Source organism: Calypte anna, chromosome 3 (assembly GCF_003957555.1).
Source record: "Calypte anna isolate BGI_N300 chromosome 3, bCalAnn1_v1.p, whole genome shotgun sequence".
NCBI lineage: Eukaryota > Metazoa > Chordata > Aves > Apodiformes > Trochilidae > Calypte > Calypte anna.
In genome coordinates, this window is record NC_044246.1 from 12,917,109 (window position 1) to 12,942,939 (window position 25,831).

Consider the following 25,831-nt stretch of genomic DNA (forward strand, 5'->3'; position numbering starts at 1 on the left):
GAGTTTTGTTATGGCCCTGACTGGTATTTCCTTTTATCTTCTCTTTTGAAGACATTAACGAATGCGCGGCTCCAACTACGTGTCCAGATGCACAGTGCATGAATGCTCCTGGCTCTTACCAGTGCATTCCTTGCAGAGTGGGATTCAGAGGCTGGAATGGGCAGTGCCATGGTATGTTCAGTACTCTTTCTGTCTTTTTAGTTCTTGTTTTGAGATGCTGTAGTTCCTATGCCATCAATGTTACAGCCTGATAACAGGATTAGGGTCCTTATTTCATTTAGTAATAATTGAAAATATGGCATTTTAAAAGTTACTTTTTTGTTCTCAGACAGTATATATGAGGAAATTTTGGTTTTCTGTAGATAAATGACCTTTGATTTTAGACTACAAACAATACAATTATTACAAAACAATTATTTAAATATGAAGTGAAAAGGGAAGGATTAGTCAAATGCTAGGAGGCCATTGTGTGGAGGTTTTAACAAATGGAAAACACACAAGAGTGACAACACATTAGTGGGACTGGCAGCCTTTTCAATGGGATGTGGGAGTTTGCTCACAAAGCTTATTAATAAATTTCTTCATTATCTGTACTTTAGGTAAAACATTCAGCATGTCTTCAAACAGCTTGTTTCACTTCAGGTTAGGTTTTTAGGACAGGTTTCTCACATTATAGTTTTGTCAGTTTCATTTCAAATGTTGCTATTTTTTTTTCCAAATCAGTTTGGGGTATTTTGAGATACAGGTATGAAAGAACAAATTAATCCATTGTGTAAAAAGAAATAATCTTTTGCACTTTTGGGTGCTGCTTCATGGGGATCTACCTCGAAGTCAAATTTAATTCAGTTGTCTGTTGTGAATTCTTCTGTCCACTCTACCTATAACACATGCCCCGTAATTTGTGATGGCTGGTGGAACCACATTAGCTAAACATAGATGTAAAAGACATGCATAGGAGTTCTATGTAAACCTAATTCTGTAAACCTAAATCTAAATCTATCTAACCTAAATCTGCTCGCTTTCAGTTTAAAACCATTACCCCTTTTCCTATCACTATCCCCTCTGATGAGAAGTCCAGATGGGTGGGATGAAAACATAGTTTTAATCATGTGGGCTCTGGGCATAGTTGAGTGTTTGAGCACATACCAGCTCAAGTTCAAATTCTTTTTTAAAAGCAGAATTGCAGTAGATTTTTCAAGGTCAAAATATACAGGAAAACTTGTTATAACCATGATGATGGCAGAATTGGAATGAAGACCTGAGCTTAACCAAAAGATGCTTAAGCCCAAGCTAATTATACGTTTTCTCTTTCTTTGTGTTCACAGATATAGATGAATGTCAGTATGGCAATCTCTGTACAAAGGGACGTTGTGAAAATATGGAAGGGTCTTTCAGATGTGTTTGTGGCCAAGGTTTCAAACTCTCTGCATCAGTGGATCAGTGTGAAGGTATGAAAGAATAAGTTGCACTTACTTTTTAGATAATACTTTTTGCCTAATTCCCTCAATTCCCTCTAATGGAGAAAGGCAAATGTACAACACTGAGGCTAAATATTAAAAAATGTAAGAATATGTATTTCAATTTTATGGCTTTCATGATCACATTCTAAATTTTGACATTTGTTATAAAGCCATTGAGGAACATGTAGTAATATTTCTATTGCTAAATTTGAATTTCAACAAAATCATTGGCATTTCTGTTATTTTGGAGATTTGGGGACAGTGGCTTTCACTGCCTTGATTTCTTTTTTTTTTTCTGTCTTTTTTCTATTGTGTGAGTGAGTGGACCCTCTCAGATTCCATCTTGGCACCCATCCGTGTCAGTAAACATTGAGCCAATGCCTGCATTGGTATCACTGCAATTCAAGTAGGACATTTAGGAGAATTTGGTGTTTCTTTTCTAAAAATAAGTGTCCTGTACCTCCCAAGCATTAGGTTCTATCTACATTTCTTCTACATCTAGAATTCCCACAAAGGCTGCTCCAGTGGGAGCTCCAGTCTTTAGTGAGAGGGAAGCAGTCTGAGAGAGAACCTGGAGTGTGTTCAGGAGGTTTATGAATATCCCTCTCCTTAGGGACAAGAGACTTTCTGACTCCTCCCCCGTAAGGTGAAAATCTGGAATAATTTGTCTGAGCTCTGGAAGTACACAGCAACCTGAGCATTTCTAGTCAGATGTTGTTTGTTGTTTTGTTTGGTTGGGTTTTCTTTTCTTTTTCCCCTTCCCCATATCCTTTGCCTCAGCGTCTGTATATAGCACCAAAAACTCTTTCAGACTTCTGAGTGCTGAAAGTAATACAGTCAAACTAAATGATCGTTCATGTAAATTTGTCAGGAAATTTGAAACAAAACATCAGTGTAAGTTTAGAGTCTCGAGTGAATTAAATGTGCTGTCCAGGACGCACAGCAGACTGGTCTTGGGGAAAGTATGTAGACAAAGTTTGATTGCTTCCTCTGAGCCTTTTCATGGAAAAGAGCCCTTGCCAAGCTGCACTGGCACGTGCAGGCTGTTCTTCTTAAAGTGCACCCTCATAATGTAAGGACCTCTACACAGGCCCAGATGCTTCATGCAGCCCACAGCTTAAATGTAAAACTTCTGTGGTCACAAGGCACCATTACTCAAGAGTTCAGACTAAGCCACCGTAGCACAGGCCTGAAAAAACTCATTGAGTAACTTGCTTCTGTTTAAATTAGAGTATATTTTCAGAAAGATGTTCAGCTGTGCCTAAATTCTAGAAGTGACTAAGAACGTCCCATATCATTTTAATTACTGTTCCTTAAAAAGTATTTTATAATAAGGGAGAGAAAACAGGATTCTTAGCTCAAACAAAACATGCTATGTTCTGAATTCAAAGTGCCACTCTCGTCCAGTATTTTCAGTTTTATGTAGGAAAATTTAAGATTGATGTCCAAGTCCATCTGTTAACCAAGGCTGACCCCAGTTTATGAGAACTGAAGTGCTGAGGAATTAGCAGTGGCTGGGTAAGCAAAGAGACATTTACCCATATTTAGAGGCTGAAAACTGTTACAAGGCAAATATTTGAAAGAACCTTAAGGTCCAGCTTCGTAGGGGAACAGCCTGTCAGTGTGTATCTAAAAACCACACCCTGTCAAATGGTGGTGATCCTGCTGGAAAGTATTTTGTGTGTTTTGCTGACTCACTGGAGTGACTGGCTTGTTACCTTTGCCAGATATAAAAGAAACAAAAGCAGCTCTCAAGCAGCATGTGTGTGTATTTCTGAGTCTGTGTGTACCCTTTTGTGCATTGAGGGATATATTGACACTACAGGAGAGAATACTGAATGCTGCCATCTCAAGGAAAACGTCCAATCTGAAATTTCATATCTATTTATGCATCTTGTTGGCTGCATTTTTTAATAAATAAGACCAAGGGAAGCAATACAGGATATCTACACTCTGCTTTGCTGTTTGCTCAGAATTGGCTATTGTACCATTTGATTAGTTTCAGTATTTTTGTATGTGTTATGTTTTCATTATCTTTTCTGCTACAGATATAGATGAATGCCGGCACCGATCGCTCTGTAGGAATGGACGTTGCAGGAATACAGAAGGATCTTTCAGATGTATTTGTAGCCAAGGTTATACACTATCATCTACTGGAGATCAGTGTGAAGGTAACGTTTTGTTTTGAAGCTGCTAATTAATTTTTTTCAATAAGATCTTGAGTATTTCAGCTATAAGCATGGGGCAGAAAGATATGTTGCTTCTTGTTCTTTCTCTGTACTTTGCTGCCAACTATTCAGCAATCCAAACCTACGCAGTCCCATATTTAATGAATTCTTAGAAAATGGTCCCTGTCATCTTGCACTGTAGGAGAATTCAGCACGTTTCCAGCAGTGAGAACGGAAGAGCAGTTGACATTATCATCAAAAACAATTAAGCCCTTCCAACCTTGTTGCTCAAATTCTGACACGGGTTCTCTATTAAAAAAGCTTCTGCCAGCATACACTATTCATATGGAGGCCTGCTAACTCCAAACTTCTTCTCCAGCTGGTTTTGGGAACCCGTAGCCAGCCACCACAAATCCCGCATGTGCGTTGGCAGGAGAAAATATGTAGCATAAGATGAGCTCCAGGGATGTCTGCTAGAGCTCACAGCTTTCACTGTCTCAGAAGGTAGTCTGCACACTGAGCCTGTAAAAACAAAATTAAAAGGTGAAAGATGTACTACTGTAAATGTAGGGAGAAATGCTGTGTGTGAAAACAAACATTCTACTATCTCTCAAGCAGAGCAATTTAATTGTTCAGTAGTTGGCAAACAGATTTTTTTGTAATTAATTCAAGGCTACTTCCTTCTTCATCATCACTGGCTGTATCATCTGATATGGTACATCTGCTGTACTACTCACGGTCACCTGGAGCATGTGACATTGCTTACTAGTGAGATTCAGGAAAGATTATACCTCAGTTGCTTCCTTATCTCACCCTAGGGAGGAAAAGATTCTCACTTAAGGTCTCAAAATACGTGTGGTATTAACACATAAAAACTTTCCTGACTGATGTGCTTTCTGTAGCTGCCAATACCGTGGAAGACACAGCTTCTAACTGCTGTTCTACCTAATGTCCTACTGCTAGGTTATACTTCACACAGCACTCTAGGAGGCAGTTCCTGCCTTCTCTCCCACAGCAATAAGTCAGAAATCCTTCTCTTTAAGTGATCCAGGCAGAAGAACAATTTCCTCTGAGCCAACCAGATGCTATCTTCTCAAGCCAACCCAGACCAGACCATATTTATTATTACTGATTGTGATATAAGTTTGTTCGCATTTAAATAGTGACAGCAGCTCTTGGAGTTCTCAGCAACAAAGAAGAAGGCTAGCTTATAAAATCTCCTCAGCACACTGATAATCTTTGGTACTGACCCATTAGGAGAATCTGATCATAAAGAGAACGCAATCTTCTGGGAGTTCCTGGTGAATACCGTCATGACTTGCATCAGCTTCAAGAAATGTGGGCTTATGATGCAAGCTGCTAGAAACTGGTGTAAAAGAATGTTTGTCTCGCCTGGCTTCAGGATCTTCATGGATTGCAACGGATGCAGAAGTACTGTGTCAAGAATCAAAAAAAAATGAGGTGGGGAGGGATCACTGGCTCATCCTGCTTCCCAAAGGCAGAGCAGACCATACGGTGTCATTCCTGACAAGGTACTCATCTAACCTGCTCTGAGTAGGCTTCAGCAGATGAGATTCCAAACATCTCTTCAAGCAACCTGTGCCAATGCTTTGCTGTCCTTGTGTTACACTTTCTCTTTATCCAAATGTGTGAAGGTAATCTTCTATAGCTGCAGTTTTAATTTACACAAGTTCTTACCTTGTCCACCCTTAAGAAGAAAAGGTTATTTCTTTTCTCTGCATAGCAGAGAGGGAGATGGTGAGAGAGTGGGATTCATAACCATTTCAAGCATTTTGGTTCCTTCAGGAAGAAGCCTTAAAACCATCAAGTCTGCAGGGAGAGATTTTGAATTAGTAAATGCTATTAGCATGTGTTAGCATATGACTTGAACCATCTTGTAATGAAGAAGAGCAAAAGAATATAGAAAATAATTTAAATCCATTGTAGTTAGGGACCCAGATTTTTTCCAGAACTTCTCTTCATACTGCTTTAGTGCATTTCATAGAGACCAAGAAGTCATGGTAACTGTTGTTGCTCTCCAACACTATGCAACAACTTGTCTCAGGACAGGTCCATGTTTTATCTTCATCTCTTCCTTGATCCTGTTCAAAGGCAATTTTCAAGAAACAATAATTTCAGGAGCTTCCAAGGCAGAAGGTTGGATCATACAAGGAGAAAGGGTAAGACTGCTCCTTCACCCATTTACAACAAGACGTAACCAAATCTACAGCTTCTTGACAGACTGGTTAATTTCTGTAGAGACTAGAGATTTTCATAAGTAATTCAAGCCCTGCACAAAATATATTCATCTCTTGAAGAGCAAGAAATTCTTTTGCGTTTTCATTATGTCCCTCCAATATTTTCTGAAGTATAGGATGCTTACAGACCTTGCACCTTGCACCTTGGAAACAAAATTTGAACAGATTAGGCTTTTTCTGCTGTCAGTGAAAATGCTTTGTGCAACTGCATTATGTGCTATACATTCACCTATTAATTCATACATTCATTCATCTTGTTTTCCTCACCTTGTGATGTGTTTATTTTTGAAGGTGCCATGAAGTATTCAGTGCACACCTAGGGAACTCTGACTACAGGTTTAAATCTCACATTCTCTTCATATCAGAGGATGTCCTCAGCCTCACTGCCATGTTTGCATCTTCATGAAAATAGCTTTACTCCTGACTGTTGGTTCAGCCAAATGTGTGCATGGACTACAGGGCAGAGCTTCTATAAAGAGAAAATCACTTGAGAAGTCAGCCAGTGTTCAGTTTTATCTGCAATAGCAATCATTTGTGGAAGAAAGCTATCTCTATTTCTTATTTTTATCAAATAGCTTAAATTGCTCTGATATAGTGTGGGCTGTCCAGAGATTAGGTAGAAATTAGGTCATGTCCTCTTTTTAAACTACAATTATTATTCATTTCTGCAATGCAGGGAAAAGCTACAATTCTAATCAGCTAAAATCCATGCTTAAGAAATCCGAATAATCAAAGGCAGTGGAAAAAGTCTTTGATGACTGCTTTTCAAAGGAAACTATCTGCATTATCAGAGCAAAAGAGTCAGTAGATTAAGGGGTAGGGCACTTTGGAGGGAGGGGAAAGCTGCTCATGAGATGCTTCTTTTATTTAACTCTCACGTCCTGTTTGCTTTTAGAACTTAGAGGCACAGTCATCGGATACCTTGTGATCCTTAGCTGTAGCGAAACAAAACTGTATAGTGTCACTGGAATGTAGGCACTTGTGAGTTAATCTTGTGAGCAGGTGTGCAGTTTCCTACACTGACCTGCCTGCCTTTGAGCCATCTGGAAGACAAGGAGAAGAGACTGAGTGGAGGCAATGCCAGTGTCCAATTCTTGAAATGTTTGACTACTCTGTATCGAGCTTTTATCCTGAAACTTCCCCTGATGTGTGTTAGAATGTTTGTTCCAGGAATGTCAGGACACTGGGACAGAGTCTACAGGCCCCAGGTTTGATGTTGGGCTCCTGGGAGCCAGGCCCTATGTGCCCTGACCCTGCAGCTGCATTTATTGCATATCACAAATTACAAATTTGTGTAAGAGGTCTGTTATGATGGCTTTCATGAGAGATGCAGATGGCATATAAGATGTACTTGCTAGGACATACAAACTCAGGTTTTAAACAGTTCTGTAGAAATGCAAGAAGTTTAATGATGAAAGGGAAATTTAAAGGACATCTCAAAGTGTAAAGTGAGCTTGATTTCTACACATGCATACGGGTATTCAAGGGTATTGAAGCTCCAAGCTTTTAGGTTACTATCAAGGTATCATTATTAAAAGTTTCATAGAATCATAGAATCATAGAATTGGCTGGGTTGGAAGGGACCTCAAAGATCATCAAGTCCAACCCTTGATCCACTACTGCTGCAGTTACTAGACCATGGCACTGAGTGCCACATCCAGTCTCTTTTTAAATATCTCCAGGGATGGAGAATCCACTACTTCCCTGGGCAGCCCATTGCAATGCCTGATCACCCTCTCCGTAAAGAAATTCTTTCTAATGTCCAACCTAAACCTCCCCCGGCACAACTTAAGATCATGCCCTCTTGTCTTGCTGAGAGTTGCCTGGGAAAAGAGACCAACCCCCACCTGGCTACACCCTTCTTTCAGGGAGTTGTAGAGAGTGATGAGGTCTCCTCTGAGCCTCCTCTTTTCCAGGCTGAACAGCTCCAGCTGCCTCAGCCTCTCTTCACAGGGAGTCCCTTCACCAGCCTGGTTGCCCTCCTTTGGACCTGCTCCAGGACCTCGATATCCTTCCTAAACTGAGGGGCCCAGAACTGGACACAGTACTCGAGGTGTGGCCTCACTAGCACTGAATACAGGGGCAGAATCACTTCCTTGGACCTGCTGGCATTTCATTAGTTTTCACATCATCTAATATTTGCTCTGGTTTTATTTCAGATTTTGATGAATGCCTTCAAGACAGTGATATTTGCCTTAGAGGAAAATGCATTAATACTGTTGGGTCTTACAAATGCACTTGTCCAGATGGCTTCCAGCAAATAGCAAATAGGGGATGCCAAGGTATGAAATAGCTATTAAAAATGCCTAGATCATTATTATAAGTGTGCAAGCTTGTAAGCATAACTTGTCATAGTAACAAATCATCTTAAGAAAAAAACCCTAATTTTATTTATCATTTATACTGCTTTCTTCTAATCCTATATTTCTCTGTAAATATATGCTGAGAAATTATTTCAAGAAGCTCAAAATTGATAGAGAATCTGTATTAGAACTGAGATAGAGTGCTGCTTTTTCCGAAATCCTGGAAACATGTATTTTGACAGAACCTTCTTTGTTTGGGAATCAGTGGGATAGCAGGAAGAGCTATGCTAGCATCAAGTCACATTTGGTAAAACTCTCTCTTCTCTAAAACACTTTCAGTGCTATGTGGAGTATGGGTGTGGAGAAATTAATGTGGTACATTACTCTTGGCACATTGTTATACACTGACATTCTGGTGCCCATAATTTGAAATGGAAGCTGATCAGCTGATGAGAGTCAGGGATGAACCCCCAAAAAGCTAGTGGCTCAGGGGAGAAAGATTTGAATGCTTTTAAACTGTTTATTTTGTTCAAGAAGAAAATGAAAGGTGACCTTATTACAGCCTTACTACTTTCAAAGGAAACCATAATTGAAGGTAGAGAGCTATTGAATTAAACTGGTAGTAAATTTATCTCGAAATGATGTGTCTGCAAGTTGAAGCTGGCGTAGACTAGAAATTAACAACATGCATTTTGGAAAGGAGTGAAGTTGAAAAGAGTCCAAAACATTAGAAAAGGTGCAGTCTGCTCTTTCAGATTAATTGCACTCTATTTCCCTAACATTGTTATTTTGTTTTCTTGTCTTTTAATGACAGCTTAGTTGTGCGTCCAAGTTCTCAGACCCACAGTGTGGATCCTGAGAAAGTACCATATTGTCCTTACCATTGCTGACTTTAAGAGAGCGTCAGGAAGTCATTGGCCTCTGTGTACTATGAATTCAGACTAAACTTCATACATGTAGATGTTGTGTGAAATGCAGTGCACTGACTTTTCCCTATGCACCTCATACAGATACTACCCTTCCATGAGCTGCCACTATTGTTCTGTATGTGTGCCATGATCTCAGGGCGCTGACCTTGAAGGTTTATACACAGGACAGAATGAGTCTGTGTCTAAAGAAAGTTCTGTAACGGATGTCATGGGTCTAAGCAATGGTATTGAAATAATAATTTCTCTCATCTATCAAAATTACTGTCTAGTTTGATGCATTTTGTATGGCTGTAACAATGACCAGAATCTAAGAAACAAAAAACAGTTGATAATAAGCAGTTCTAATAAGTATAAGTCTTGCTTTTGAATTTGTGTTTGGTCTCAGCACAGTACTGAAAACTTCTTAATAGGTTTTTGTAAAGCAAAATCTAAAACTGTGATTAGGATGTGAATGGTTATTCATTAAGGTACCACTCCTATGTGAATGAATGCAATACTTCTGATGACAGGTTTTGTTAGCATGAGACATCAGTCAGAAAGTAGTGTTTGTTTATCAGATACTCGAGTTTGAAAGGCAGTGTTTAAAAAATGCATTCTAAGTTAAAAGCAATGGTGACAGAACTTTTGGGACCATTCCCATTCTCCATCAGCAGAAAAGCAGAAAAGAGTGTTTGGCTTTAAATTATATAAAATCATCCTACTGGGAGAGATGCATCTCCAGCCCTGCTGGTAACACATAGAGCTATATGCACAAGTTGACCAGCATGCAGCTGTCAGCACTGCAATGGAGCTGTCTGAGAATTCCCCTAACAGGGGAAATGTTGGCAGATATGGAGCTTATCCTGATATCTCACAAATCACTCTCATCTGCTTATCCTCATTGCAGACACTGATATAGTAAGAGTATGATGCAGCAGAACATACTGATGCCTATACAGAGCTTAACAGTGATCCCAGAAGATTTGGTTACTCTGGAAAATGAGCCCTGTTTACGTAGTTTTTTACATAGTTGGTAGAAATTCAAGATGCTTTTAAGACACATTGAACTTAGGCTTAGTATTGCAGTTACTAATGTCTCTGTGTTTTCAGATATCAATGAATGTGAGAGATCTGACCTCTGTTCTCCTCATGGGGAATGTCTAAACACAGAAGGTTCCTACCAGTGCATATGTGAGCGGGGCTTTTCTGTGTCTGCAGATGGCCGAACATGTGAAGGTGAGACAAGTTATAGTAATGCATTCCCATGGATTTGCTGTTATTAGTTGAGAGAGAAAAGTAATTTGCACATAATATCCCAAAACCACTATTAACTCTGCAGTCTGCCAACTAAGAGCTCTTTGTTCTTCCTCTTGTAAATGCAAATTGTGCTGTGTTGCTGTTTGAATCATAAGTATAACAGAAAATGTACAAAATGGGCAATGTAATGGAACTAATGTTTGTTACAACCTGTGTTGTACTTTTCTTGATTTTTTTAAATGATTTTTCATATCTTAACATCGGTCTGGTTTGGCTTTTTTTTTGTTTTCCTTTTTTTTTTTTTTTTTTGTGGGCAATAGAAATCAGTGAAAAAGAAGGTTTAGGCCCAACCAGTAGCCACCAGGCCTCTGCTCACTCACCCCATCCCACTGTGGGACAGGGAGGAGGAAATCCAACTAAAGGCTTGTTCATCCAGACAAGGATAGGGAGGTTTTTACTCCCAAATTATGGTAAAATGGGCAAAACCAGACAGACTCAACTTGGAGAGAAAAAAAAAAATAGTTTCACCCACCAGGAGGAAGAGAATACAAAACCAGATCTTTTCCTCCACCCATCCCTTCTTCATAGGCCCAAAGTGCTTCACTGCTGCCTTCCCCTCAGCAGCACAGGGGGACAGGTGGGGGGTAGGGTCAGTTCACCACATGTTGGTTTTGCTGCTCTTTCCTCCTCAGAGAGAGGACTCCTCACATTCTTACCCTAGTATAATGCAGGGTCCCTCTCAGGGGAGAGAGTCCTTCATGAACCCCTCTAACACAAGTCCCTCACAGAAGACTCAGTCCCTCAGGAGTGGCTGAGGTCACTTGGATTGTTCAGTATGGAGAGAGATATTGAGGGGTGGCCTCATAGCAGTCTGTGGCTTCCTTATGAGGAGAGGAGATAGGACACTGAATCAGGGTTAGGTTAGATATCAGGAAAAGGTTTTTTTTGCCCAGAGGGCAATTGAGCAGTTGAACTGCCCAGGGCAGTCGTCACAGCACCAAGCCTGCCTGAGTTCAAGAAATGTTTGAATGATGCTGTCAGGCACATGGTGTGATCCTGGGGGTACCCTACAAGAGGGATGGGGGTTGGACTTGGTCAAGATGGGTCCCTTCCAACTCAGCAGATTTTATGATTCAATCCCAAATTATACTCCAGTAAATCCTTAGGATTGGTTTTCATGGGCCAGCTGTTTTCCTATTTCATTTAGAGATGGTGAAAAGTTTCTTCCTTCAGTGGAGAATGTGTACTGAGACTTCTATCTGACTGTTGTGTTTACTCTCCCTCCTTTTACCAGAGGAAAACCAGTGTTACAGCTTTATTAGTTGAGCTGGCTTATAAACTGCCATATAGTTAGTAATATCATGTCTAATGAAATGGAATATACTACTGGCAAGAACAGTTATGCTGATGTAAGGGAATAAATGTTGTATATTTAGATATAGCATGACATCAAGCATACTATATGTGTTTAATTATTATTGATAACTACAGAAAATCCTGCCATATTTTTGTTGCTTTTGCCTCTCTAAACATTTACTTTATTTTATAATCACAGCATAAGTTGAAAGAAACATTTTCTTACTGCCAAGACAAAAGCCTGGTCAAGTAGGCTAGAGAAAGTGAATCTGAATACTACCAGTGATTGATGGACAAAGCAGGATTTTGTGATTTTGAGTAATGGCGATAATGCCAAAAGATGTTCATGGATTTTTTTGACAGCATGTATACATTTCACTCAGATTTTAGAAAGGATTTGGTTAAATATCACCGAATCACAGAATGTCAGGGTTTGGAATGGACTTCTGAAGATGATCAAGTCCAACCCCCCTGGCAGAGCAGGACCAAAACTAGGGCAGGTCACTCAGACTTATATCTTCTATTAAATATCTTCTATTTCTCTGCAAGAAAAGGAGTAGCAGGTGTTTTGTCTCACTGTTGAGCATAGCTAAAAAAAAAAACAGTAACCTAAAAAACCCCATTTGGTCAGAGAAAAATGCAGCCTGCTCATAGTAGAAACCAAACCCTTCATTCCAGTTCAAAGTTAGAACACTTACTAACCTTGTGAAATAGGATGAGGGATATTGTCTTTAGACTGAATGAGGGTAGATTTAGGTCAGACATTAGGAAGAAATTCTTCATTGTGAGGGTGGTGAGACACTGGAACAGGTTGTCCAGGGAGGTTGTGGGTGCCTCATCCCTGGAAGTGTCCAAAGCCATGAGGCTTTGAGTAACCTGGTCTAGTGGGAGGTGTCCCTGCTCATGCATGGTATTGGAACTAGATGATCTTTAAGGTCACTTCTAACCTAAACTGTTCTGTGATTCTATGAAATCAGAATTCTTAGAAATTAAAAAAGGCAGAACTGAAGAAAAAAACAATTTAAGTAGAATTTAAAAGTCAGTGGCATCTAAGTTAAAAGGATGTACTAGAAACAATGAGCCCTTCTTGATCTCTAATAGTTAATAAAATAGCACAGTTTGCAGGAAAGGGTTACTGTCACATATGATGAAGTAGTACAAAGTTGATCTCCTTTAGAACAAAAATGCCAAACTTTTTCTAAACAGAAAAAGATGAAATCACAAGATCTTGTTTCCAGGATTGTGAGTAGTTTTGGAACTTTTTAATGAAGAATAGAACAACAAGTACAAAACCAGTTGAGCATGCTTCACAAGTAGTTGGTGGTGTGTATGGAATACAGATCAGACTTCATATTCCGCACTTGGAAAAGTATTTTAATAACTTGGCAAAGCAAAGGTACTTCTAGTCTTCTGGAGCAGTAGTTCTCCTTTTCTATCATTATTAGTTTCTCCATTCTGTCATTTTAATAGAAACAATTCTAGAGCTGAATAAACTCATTTGAAGTGAGTACTGATGGCATCAGTGTTAATACAGGGCTTCAAGTAAAAAGACAAGATGAAAAAAAAGGATCAGAAACAAAAGGAACGTGTGACCTTCCAGGCTCTGAAAAAGGATGTGGCTTCTATCCGCAGGAGCTACTGTTCTTTACACTATGTGCCTCTGTGAGTTTACCTCTAGTTAAGTGAGTGAGAGTAACTGCTTATACAATCAGAGAAAGTACCTGAGGAGATTTTGCTGGATTCAGATGCCTCTCTGTACCTGGGGAGCAGATTTTCCATATCTCCAGACTGTTTTTGTATGAGTTTGACTCATTTTTTTGAAAAGTCAGAAACAATGACATAAAACATTTAAGAACCCCATGTGGTTCAGTTCTGGTATGGAGTTTTTATGGCCATTGGCCAAAGTAAACTGAACAGCTGTGGAGACTGTGTCTTCTTCCAAGGTGTAGACAAACTTTTGTTGTAGTGGTGACATTCCACTGCTGCCTGGCCCCAGGCTCGGCAGTTTGGCCACAGCACTCTCTCTGAACAGGAGGCTCTCGGAGCACTCCCTAGCTCCCTGTCAAGCTCCCTGGTGTTCCTGTAAAGGTAGCGTTTTACCCACTTGGCTACCGGTCAACTGTGTTGGCAACAACTCAAGTTAGAGGTTCTCTGGTGCTTAAGTCAATAGCCTGCCCTAAGCGCCTCTTCTGTCTCCATCTGCGGTCCCATATGTCTCTCAGTGGCTCCCTCACTTTTCCTTTTTGCTGCTCCAAGCCCCAGACTTCACTGCCTGCCTCAGCAGACACTCAAAAAACCCATACCCATCCAGTCAGAGTTCTCTGACCTCTGCTGCTTCCTTTCCCTCACTTATTTTTGTATTCTAATCTCTTTTCCTTTTCCACTGAATAAGTAACTTGTCTGAGACTTTTGGATGCTTGCACAGAGCATCCACAGATCACTCTGTGATCAAAGAATAATTTACAAATTTACAAAGATGCTACATTGTGCTTGTTTAAGATGTCTGCATATCTAAGAAGTCTGAAAGTCAGGGAAACAAAGAGCAGAGCTGTGAACACTGTGTAACTGTTGCCTCTGCCATTAGGACATCTTCAGTAGATGTTTCCTGTAACTCCACATCACAACCATAATTCTGCCCGTGATAGGGAAGACAAGGCAGCTTTAGAAAAAGAGCATGGCAAATGTAGGACTCCTTTTGGAGCAGAGTATGATCTGTTACATGGAATAAATTTTATGCACTTGACAGTTTCATAGCTTCACCAGATATACTTGGTGGTTAAATACCGAAGTAAGAAAGCTCAGGCTTCTGCCAAACATCAATTTACACATGCATCTACAGAGTGTGCCCTTGTAAGCTACCTTCTTGTTTCAGTATGAGTAATCACAAGCTTCATCAGCCTTCTCAGATTTCCTAGAGAGGTGTTTTAGGACATCAACTACTTCTCCGATGCTGGCTAGAGAACTAAGAACATGGAGAAACTAGTCTCTTCCTTACCCTTCCTTATCATTGCACTGCTGGAATAGCCATCTGCCATTATTGCCCTAGATGGCTGAAGTCTTTATTCAAATATTCTTTTTCCTAATTTTCTCATGACAGTGGTTTTATGTATGGGTGCTATGGGCATCCCTGGAAGTCACTGAATCAGAATTCTGTTCCCTTAAGCACTGTAGAGAACTTTCCTAGGAAACTTTTGCCATGTAAGTAGATTTCAGTAAGATTTAAATATCGTGTCTGAGGTTTAGTATGCCTTCATCTTGTTCAGGTTGACAAAAACCATGAACACAGTGCTGAGCTGAACAGGAGTGAACTAGAGCGCACACATGTTTTGCCTTTCTTTAGATCCTGATGGTGTTAGATCAAAGGGGTTTTGATTAAAGCAGGCAGCATGGAGTCATGGATTCTAAATCAAGTTACAATTAGAGAACTGCTTTAATCACTTTATAGACATAGGATATATTAGTTTCATATTTACTTCTCTCCCCTTGTGTTGTGTCCAGATAGCAAGAGAATTGCCAATTACAAGGCTGAAGTTTTACAGGGGGATTAAAGAAACAAATGCCCTTTCCGGCTGTAAAACTCCTTTGAGTGAGCTGTCTAGACAAGGAAAAATATTTGGTGCTTGGACTTTCTCTGTAATTTCTCATTCACTGAAATATCTGGGCATGTTCAGACTGTATACTTTTTAAAAACATAACCATCTTCAGTGGCTACATTATGTACTAAATTAGGATACTTGCTCTAATCACAAGTTTTGTTTCTGCAGCTTTTTAGTCAATGACCTTACTTTGCCTTTGGAGAACCAGCTGTGGGATCCATTCCCCTATGTTTCCTTTACCATCTAGCTATTAAGTAGGAGAAATACTGTAATTTAGGTAATTCTAAAATCCCCAGTTGTTGTTTCTTCTGTTTGAGCTTTTAACATCCTAACTGTGGTGTGGCTCAGAAACTTTTGTCATTAAATCGTAGCTGGCTACTGAAAATAAAAACACTGTGCTATTGGCTGTTGTCTTAAGTTCCTGGCTGTCAATCCACAACTGTTTACTCTTTTTTAATTCCTTTTCTAAATTGTCTTAGCAGGGTTTTCTGAATAAGAGGTAAAGTGTTCAGGGTTTTTTAATATAAAATTCTGATCACATAAGAGTAAATATTAAAATAAGATACATTATGCAGGTATATGTATGCACAATATCTTTTTATAGCTGTTATTATGGTGACTGGAAAAGGACATAGTATCAAAAGTAATAGTGGACCTTTGACAGTGTCTTTAATACAGACTTTAATGCTCTTGTTGCTGAACTAAATGAGGAGGGTTTGTGGTAGATGCCCTTGAGTTCAATATGTTGAAACCATTGAATTTTCAGATTCAATTCCTTGACAATAAGCATATTAGCTATTGTATTCTTTGTCAAATATGCATGACCCTTCCTAATTAAATGCTTTCAATATATTTCCTTTGCTTAGTAAATCAAGATATAAAGATCATTAAAAATTTCATTGACAAAGCCAACAAACCAAATAAATTATTTTGCAAGTTAGGTTTAGGTGTATGTAGAACATGAAGTTTTTGCATGAATTTCGTATTTTAGCTGATGGTTGTTAGCCAGTGGCATCAGTGCAGTAGGAAAGAGGTGAGTGTTCCATCACTTAAACATCCTAACATGAAATTAGATGCCTTTCTGAAAAAGATGTTAAAATTCCAGTTTGCTCCATTGGTACAGAAGTTGCCAGGGACAGTGTTTTTTAACCTATTTAAGAGTTTGTGTAAAGTCTCTTCTGGCCTTGAAAGTCTGTATGCGATTCTGAACCTGTTCAACCCCCAACCACAGCAGATATGAAAAGGTGGTTTTCAAGACCCCAAAAAGAAACTTTCCCTGAAGCAGTGAGTTTGAGCACTTGTGGAAGAGGAGGGCAGCAGAACAGGTGACCTCCATGGGTGGTAGTGATGTGCTGCTCAGATTTGCATAGTTTGGGGAGCTACGACCATGCAATTGAAAGACCATGAAATTCCCTTTCAGCTGAGAGTAAAGACAAAATTTAAAAGTAAAAATGTGCTTGCTCAGTGAGTACTGTCAGAAGAAGGACCAGGTGCATCTCTGTGGACTTTTCTAGGCCTTTTTTTTTTACACAACTGTGCTAATATGGAGGAGGAGACAGAACTACACCTGAGTCCTCTCTCCATGCTCCTTATCTGTTCAAAGCATCCCTCTCTCTGTGGCAATGCAGGATTCAGTCCCACCAGCTCTTTAGTTTGGTGAGTGCCTAAGGCCTTCACTGGGGTGAGAATGATGGTAGGTTCCATCACATGAAGTCCTACTCAAATGTGAAGAATTAATGATGGTAGCCTGTACCCAGATAAATCAAAAGTTAATCACTTTATTTGCTATTTAAAATGTACTTACTCCCTGAGGCAGTGCAGAAAGTAATTCCAAGTGCACAACAGCCTTACTTAACAGTCATATTGGTTCTAGGAAAGAAACATGGCAATAATTTCTCTGCTTCAAACTGCAGAGGAATTGAGAAAGTAGAAGGTACAAATCCTAGTATCCTGGCAGGTTCCCAGTTTCAATTAATGTTTTTCATCCTGAAAAACACACTATGACATATTTTGATGGACACAGATGGTCAGAGCCTGGGGCTTAGGTCTTACTTTGAGTGAAGATAAAAATAATACTGTCTTAGCATTTGTAACACACTTACAACATTTTGCCACAAGGAGCTATGCTTCATTATAGTTTGATAGGTGGCTTAGTCAAAGAAAGACCTACTCATGCAAGTTTCTCTTGTAAGATCAGTAAACCACAAATAGGAACCACAAATGAAATGGCCAGTACAGAAAGCATACAAGCATTGTAATTACCTTGCCTACCTGAGTAAGATTATTCATATGTTTAAATTTTCAGGGTTAAAGCCAGAAGACTCAGTCCCCAGATGTTTATCACTTACACATACACCATCCAAACCTCTTTTGTGCTAAGAGCCAGAATGGCATCTGTGTAGCCTTCTGCACACAGGATGCAGCCCTACCCTGGAACTCTTCTTGTAGGCACAGTTTCATACATGTTGACTGTGTAGTGCTACAAAACTGGTGGAATCTGTAAATAAATCAGATATGTTCATATTTAAATTATGTCTTACTCTGTGGTATGTAGCATACTGCCATGGTTAGCAGGTTTGGTGAAGAAGATGGGAGATAGTTGCCCAAAACTGTTCTCTGACTGTTTCCTGTGAAATTAACACTGAAACAATTTCTTAAATTGTGTGTGTACTTACATTAAAATTTTTTGTCTTGTCCTCTGGGTTTTCCTTCCAGATGTATAGAGGGACATCACTGCATCTGTTTGCAAAAATGGCTTTGTCTGTTGTTTGTCTGCACTCTTCATTAATGTCTGCCTTTGATTGTCACATGGCCTTTCTGATGTTAAAATGCTTCCTTGCAGATGTTGATGAATGCACGAACGGCACAATCTGTGGCAGTCACGGGTTCTGTGAAAATATGGATGGCTCCTACCGCTGCCTCTGCTACCAAGGGTATCAGGACACACAGGAGGGGCAAGGCTGTACAGGTGAGTTCTTAGGTGCACACAGTCATTCCTGCAAGGTTCTAGTGAGCAAAAAGCAGCATATGAGCAAAAGGCATTTCTTCACAAGAACGTTTTTGTTTTCCATATTTTCTTTTGTTAAAGTTGTACCACTTGCTTGTAAAATGAGATTTAGCTGTGCTTTACATACTGAACTTTGTGCCAGATGGAAACTTGACAGAGTGTCTGCTTAATGAGACCCTGTTATTAGAACTGAATGGGAATCAACACCAGAAAGGATCAGACACTCGTTTTATCTCTTAAAAAAAAAAAGAAAAAAGAAAACACACTGTTTCTGCACATTAGGACCATAGGACCACTCACAGATATAAATCGTAATAGATTGAATTTAATACTTTAGCCTATTTAAATGCAACATCTGTTTAGTCTCTTAGCTGAATAACCAGAGCTCTCTACTACCCCTTACAGGAAATAAGGTCTGGCTTGTGCTACAGACAATCTGAATTAGATGGCACACCTCCCTAGGCACACCATATTTGAACAGTTTTTAGCATTGGCTTCAAACTCCAGGAAAGACACCTATCACCATGAAAAGATGTCAGGTTTTTGTAAACATGTAAATGCAGATTCTGCTTGTGAGCAGTAGGTTTCCAGATCCATCGATGATAGTGATGGTTGGACCCAAGAACCATCCGAGGCATCAGAAATTTCTGATATGAAATTAATAGCAGATCAAAGAAACACATTTATTAAGCAATTTTTTCAAGCCAAACTCAGGATGAAACATATTTACTAGGAACAGAGACCTAAGCAGACACAGGCTACCAGAGAGAAGTTTTACAGAAATGTTTGTGTGTTTTCTAATATAGTTTTATTACAAAATTCTTTATGCCATTCTGCTCTTACTTTGCAATGTGTCAATGTGTGTTTTTGCGTAGAGTGACATTTCACAGGTGAAAACAAATGGAACAAAGTGAAAAAGAAAAAAGATGATGTGAAACTAAATTTAGAGTTGCCAGTGAAGTAATTCAACACCACAAAATAATGTCTTTGTTTTTCTTTCTTGTGTGCACTATATAATATAAAATACTCTTATAGATTTTTGTGCCATTTATTTACCAAAACATTTTTAGGAAAGGGCAGGTCTCTCTAGTTCCTGGCCAGATAACATTTTCTAAGAAGATCTGTTCCTTAAGATAGGAATCCAGGAAAAAGATAAAGAAAAAACCTAAGTACATTTTGAAAGTGCTGAGCAAACAGTGATTTAAAATGCATATTTATATAAAAATACACAAAAATTACATTCAGCTAAATGACTGGATTTTCATTCTTGTTAGGTAAGGGTAAAGAACAAATGAAATAAATAAAAGAACAAATGCCAGTAGTAGGTCTGAATTGACTTTTGTGTTTTTTCACCCAGATGTGAATGAATGTGAAATGCTGAGCGGAGTATGTGGTGAAGCCCTCTGTGAAAATGTTGATGGTTCTTTCCTGTGTCTGTGCTCTGATGAAAACCAGGAGTATGATCCCATGACTGGACAGTGTCGCTTCCAAACCTCACCAGGTAAAGTGCCAGTGGATTTTTGCATGTGTGGCATGATTTTCACTCCGAATGTAACCAATGGAAACTTAGTTTAAATGCTGGTGTTGCTTTAATTACAATAGAGGAATTTAAACCTTACTCTTCTTGAAAGTGTGTGCACGAGAAGAGGAGTTTCTAAGATAGAATGTTATCAGTGAATCCGTAGCAGTGAAAATATAGCAAAAACAGCTCCTAATTTTTATACAGCAGCAGACTTAGTGATAATGAACAGTTACAGCAGTTCAGCGTAAACAGTCTCATTTGTGGTTCAGTAACAATGAAAAGTGATGCAGAATCAAGTGTCAAGTGTATCGCCTGAGTGACTTCATTTTTTGTTGAAATTTTTGCAATTAACTTGGACAATGCTTAAGGGGGCTTATTGTTAGAAACAAGATTGTATATAGCAGTACCCTCTTAACACTACCTAGTACTAACATAAGTCCTCAGGCGAAGAGTTGGAAATGCAAAAAAAACAAAACCCTTAACTGCTGCCAGTCTGATTGAGTGCCTTTTTCACTGTAGTTGCCTATTTTACTTAATCTTCTGTCCTGTTTTTCCTAGTAGTCCATTGTGCTGGATTTGCAAGGTTTGTCATCAGGTGTTTAGAGCATTGCAAATCCTAGTGGAAAGATGCTCATTAAAAATGAATTTAGAACTCTCTGAGGTTGTGTCCACATTTCTCACTGATCTATATTGGAGAAAGAAACAATCCACAATACAGAGCAAGGGAGTACAAGAAATGAAGGGATTTACTTGCACAGCTTTTTTTCCCCCTCAAGAATGCAAATCTTGCTGGTTTTCCTATTTTGTTCTTACAATGCAAACTGATCTAGCTTCTGGAAAGCTTTAGAATAAATGGCTGTAGTGCCAGGATGCAAACTCTAAGACTTAGAAGGCTGTGGCTATTTTCTCCTATCACTCATGGTGTTTCAAACAAGGTTAAAATGTCTGTGACCTAATTGCAACAACTCATATGCACTCAAGAAGTTGCCTGTGAAATGTTGTTAACAGCTGACTGACAAATGGCAACCTTTACAAAATCCTTTGAGAAAGATTCAGGCTTGTTTTATGAAAGAGGAGGTATGTCTGAAGCAGCAAAGCAGTGCCCAGAGGTACTGTCTTCATTTCTGTTCACAAGGAAAAACACAGCAGTACTTTTTCATCATGAAGCAGACTACCTTAAGTACCCACTTATGACAACTGCAGTAGCATCATTTAAATTTCTTCCATGAATTTATGAAGGAAGAGTGTTCAAATTACAGTATCAAGATTTGCAGGAGATGGGAATGCCACCTTCGTTTTGGTACTGCAAGCAGATTGTACTTGGGAGAATTCAACTACTTGTCAAAGCAAAACCAAAGCTATAGCAATTAGCAAAGGATGCTAAATGATCAAATCAGGTATGTTGGTTTGCCCAATGATAGGTACTTCAGCCTGCCCCAAGACCAGCTGCAGCATGATCATACAGGAATAGCACACTATACTTCCCTGCAAAGAGTGACAGAATAGCCACACATCCTCTGGCTTTGACAAGGCACATCCTCAGGTCAGGCACAGTGCTTCAAGAGTTCTTACGATGCATCTGCACATCATCTGTCAGCAGCAGCTTGCATCATGCCTATTTTCAGAGAGAAAGAATTTAATCTGCATTATCCTGATGCACATATCTATAGTTTCAGTGTGGTTTACTCAGCTTTTGCTTTTTTCTCATTCTGTATAAAGTGCTCACACTTTACTTGCCATTAGGGCTCTCAAGATTTCCTTCTATTTAAATGTGGATTTCACTTGGTGGAAATTTGTCTATAGTTAGCTGCTTCCTGAAACAATCCTCTCAGTTTATGCATCAGGAGTTCCAGCCCATATTTGTCATGCTCCAGTAACAAACAAACAAATTAATTGTGCAAGATTTGATTGTCTCATTTTCCTCCTCTATGCCCTGCCACTCACAAAATGTAACAAATGCCTCAGAAAGAAGAAAAGATAAAGGAGGAAAGAACTCCCTTTTCTATTAGAAGTAACTTTGTGGTTAAAGGTCTTTGTACCTAAGGGACAAAAAAACGCCTGATTTGGATTAGTCTTCTGATTTTTTAACAAAATAAATAAAGCCACTTATGATTAATTACTATCAAGTACCAAGCTGAATGCAGTTTGAGTAATAATCCCTTTTTACATTGGTTTAATTGTTTCCACATAACAAAAAAACGCATCTACTGATATCTACTAATGTATCACTTGTATGTCTCATTCCATGGAATCCAGAAGCTACAAAGGATAGTATATATTTGAGGATTATAATAGGTATTTGTAGTGAAATGAGGCAACCAGGTGCCCCTAATTGCCAGGGAGTGGGCATGAGCTTGTGTCAAGCCCACCTGTGCCTGGTTAGGGTGAGGCTTGAGTGGCGCAGCCGGCTAAGCACCTAACGACACAACCCGAGCGATGCTGGAAGGCCGTGGGTCCGAGACTCCTCAAAGCCTCACCCTGCTGGCAATGAGCTCTAGTGGAGCAATAAAGGCAGTGCAGTGCTGAAAGCAGCACTTAAAGCCAAGCATGCCGAGATTGTGAGTTCCAGTGTGAGCTGAGCGTGTGTCTTAGGCCTCACCTTTTATTGGTCCCCTGGTCCTGCTCATGCGCAGTGGGAGCCCGCCCTAACCAGGCACAGGTGGGCTTGACACAAGCTCATGCCCACTCCCTGGCAATTAGGGGCACCTGGTTGCCTCATTTCACTACAGGTATCATTTATAATGAGAAGTGCAATTAAAAGTGTGTGTGTAAACACAAGTTTATCAACAGAAATCTGGCCTACATATAGAAAGGTCAGTAAGATCACAAAATTGCATTACAGGTCAGCCAATAAAAAGAATTCCTATGAAAAACTTCTGCTAAGGTATCAGGGCCCACTTAAGTACCTACATCTAATTTAGATGTTACTGTCTTCTGGTTACCTGAAATGTGACCAGTCATTTGTGCAGTGTTCTAACAGTATTTAATAGGATTTATAAGTAAAATTCACAGGTTTTGTGCCCAAACATGAGTCCTTTCCAGACTATTTTGTATTAAAACAAAATAAATTCTTCCTGCATCAAACAAAACACCAGCACAAAACATTTGAGGATGCCAAGAAACTGTTTGTAAATCTGATCCAAAAACTTCCTTAAGAAAATTGGTGCCCAAATTCTAAATTTCCTAAACTTTAAGGGCTTTCTAAATGGTAAGACATTAAAGGACTTTTGTAATATTTTTTTTGTGGCAATATGTTAGCTTTTCTAAGTTAAATAATGATCTGAATTTCAGTCATAGTCTTTTTAAAAGTCCCTGAATTGTACATATGCACCTATATGTGTAGTTACTGCACACACCCTCGCTGTTGCCTGCCACATGTGGAGCCAATGGAGAAACCTAAACAAGTGCACCCTGATGATTGGCACACAGCAGTCTATTTTTACTGTCTTTTTGATAATCAGGTTTTGAAAGTTTGTTACTCAAGTTGTTTAGTTAGAGTTACTGGAGTTTTAGAAGCAATGAACCTATAATGATGATTTTTAACTTTAGCAACCACCTTACCAATTCTGCCTGTGAATAGGAGGCATAGGTACACAACTGCAGTATTTAAGATCCCATCAGTTCTGTCTTTTGTTTTTTTCAGATTGCAGCTGTTAACAAGCCACTATTTAAGCAAATAATCTAAGTGTATGCTGAAGTCTAAGTATATATTAATACCCTGATTATTTATTGAATTCTATATTACTAACACATTTTTTGCATCAAACACATGCTGAAGCATATGGTTGGATCAAAGTTACACTAAGGCATAGAAATATTTCAGAGTTCAATCTAGCAGCAGCTATAGAGAATCTCTCTTATAGGCTGTTAATAGAACAGTCATATCAGTGCACTGATAACAACAAAAAACCCTGAAACAACAATGCAAAAAACCCAATATCCATTTCCTGTTGTATTTTGTCAACATAACTAGTGAAACCACTTCCAACAGCAACCTATTTACTAAACAGTAATAAATGAGTGAGAAATTGTAAGACACAGACTGGCCTTGATTTAAGAAAAATAATACAACTTTTGTGTCTCATTTGCTTTCCAAACACTGATGATGGCTGCTTGACCAACCCTCAGTCACAGCTGTGTAAACAAAAGACTTTTAAGTTGCTGAATACATAATAGGAGGAGAAACCAACACATCATATGTAAAATGGGAATAAACAATAACATGATGAGGCTTTCTCCCCTTCCTCCCAGGCCAGCTTCTGGTTTCTTTCTCTGCTGAGCAGCATGAAAACATCTATGCTTTTTATCCTGTTGAAGATTTGGCTTTGATTCAGGTAGACAGGTGGCAAACAGCCAAGGAAAATGTGTAATTTGGTGGCTAAAGCACTGCTCTCTCACCTTGGAATAACAGATCTAGGTCAGTTGTATTTCTGTGACACATGATAGTCTTAAAGTAGTTTCCATTGGATAGCAGCTGATACCTCAGAACTACTGCACTTTATGAAATTCAGTGCGTTGTGGAAAATTGTAATTACCTGATATGGGGAGACCACAGGCTATACTAACAAAGATGAAATAAGCACTCAGCTGAGTGCTTCCTTTAATGTACAACTTAAGTTGTACTGGCAAAACATTAAAGGAAAGTTTGCCTTGTATGTGGCAACATTGTACTAAATTTGAAGAGAGGCGTCTGCCAGCCTCTCAACCTCTGAGAACAGAAACAGTCACGTTTCTAAGGAAAATAGAAATAAATCCAGTTGTCTGTTTGGAATTAGAAGACAAAAGAATTATTACACACATTCATACTATTGAGCACAACAATCGATATTGGCATTTGAAAAACTACTATTCTCAAATATAAATGGATCTCAAATAAAATGGATAAAATGGTTCTTATTCTCAAAATGGATCTAGTTCTGTAAAGTTACCTTGTCCCCTCTGGTTGGGGGAATGTAGGTGGTCAGGGATAACAGACTTTTGAAGTAACAAGACCTGGAGCTCATTTCATTCCTTCAGTTTTTGTCAGTCACTGTCTTCAAGCTATCACCTTACAGTCATTATTTTTTAAGTGGATGAGATTAGAAGAAAATCCATCCTGTAACTGTCATAAAGAGGCTAAGAGAGAAACAGAGGCAAACAGATCTGGTAGTCAGATGAACTTGACTCTCCCAGGTATAAGAGTACTTGTAAGTGGGCCAGTTTTAAGCTCTTTCCTTACTATAACTGCAAGACAAACAAAGTTTATATACCACAACTCTTTGGGCCTTACTAATCTAGCATTTTGAAATACACTGTCGCTCAAGTATAAAACATAGTTTTGATTCCCTCCTGGATGTATCTGGTACTTGGGAAATGTCTCATGCTTGGCATATGGTGCAAGAGCCTGAGTGGAAAGGAATGAAATATCAAGCAATGGAAAATCAGCCATTGTGCTGTAATTTGTAGTAGTTTTGTGAATTAAACATCTGTAAAGTGCTAAGCATAAAGAATTTCACAAACTAAAAAGGAAATAAACCAGTCACTTCTAGATGTGTCTATCTTAAGTTCCTGAACAAAGTTTTGGGTTTGATTGCTGAATGTGAGCATTTATAATTTCAGAACTTTGTTACTTCTTTAGCCCATGAGGTTTTCATAAAGATCAAATGTGAATAGTGAAAAATGGTTTTGTGTGATAGCTCCCACTTCTGATCTCTTGATGGGAATTTTTGTGGAAGTGGGAAGTTAGAGTTCTACATAGAACCTTTAGCTGGGGATATATTTTCAAACTCACTTCTTGGTGTATTTCAGGAATGCTTCACTTTAGAAAGGTCTTTGACTATTAATAGGGTTTTTAACTGGATCTATGGATTTGGACTTTTTTGCCTCTAGACCTTATATATTGTGAGAAGACCCACATAACTGCTAAGGGCAGAAAATCTAACTTCATGGGTGGGTTCCTATTTTAAAGTAAAGCTTATTTTAAAGTAAAGCATAAAGACTTGACATCTGCATTATAG

The 25,831-nt window shown here is 39.0% G+C and overlaps 1 protein-coding gene across 9 annotated transcripts in view; it reads left to right on the top strand.

Annotated features, from left to right (window-relative positions):
• Positions 1-25,831, top strand: part of LTBP1 (latent transforming growth factor beta binding protein 1) — a 179,312-nt gene that overhangs the window by 130,443 nt on the left and 23,038 nt on the right. For all 9 annotated transcript variants that reach the window (XM_030446778.1, XM_030446768.1, XM_030446769.1 and 6 more), the window contains 7 exons: positions 52-171; positions 1,326-1,448; positions 3,509-3,631; positions 8,046-8,168; positions 10,208-10,333; positions 18,149-18,274; positions 19,671-19,814. In XM_030446778.1, coding sequence (XP_030302638.1) covers positions 52-171; positions 1,326-1,448; positions 3,509-3,631; positions 8,046-8,168; positions 10,208-10,333; positions 18,149-18,274; positions 19,671-19,814 — 885 coding nt within the window. The remainder of the gene's footprint in view (positions 1-51; positions 172-1,325; positions 1,449-3,508; positions 3,632-8,045; positions 8,169-10,207; positions 10,334-18,148; positions 18,275-19,670; positions 19,815-25,831) is intronic.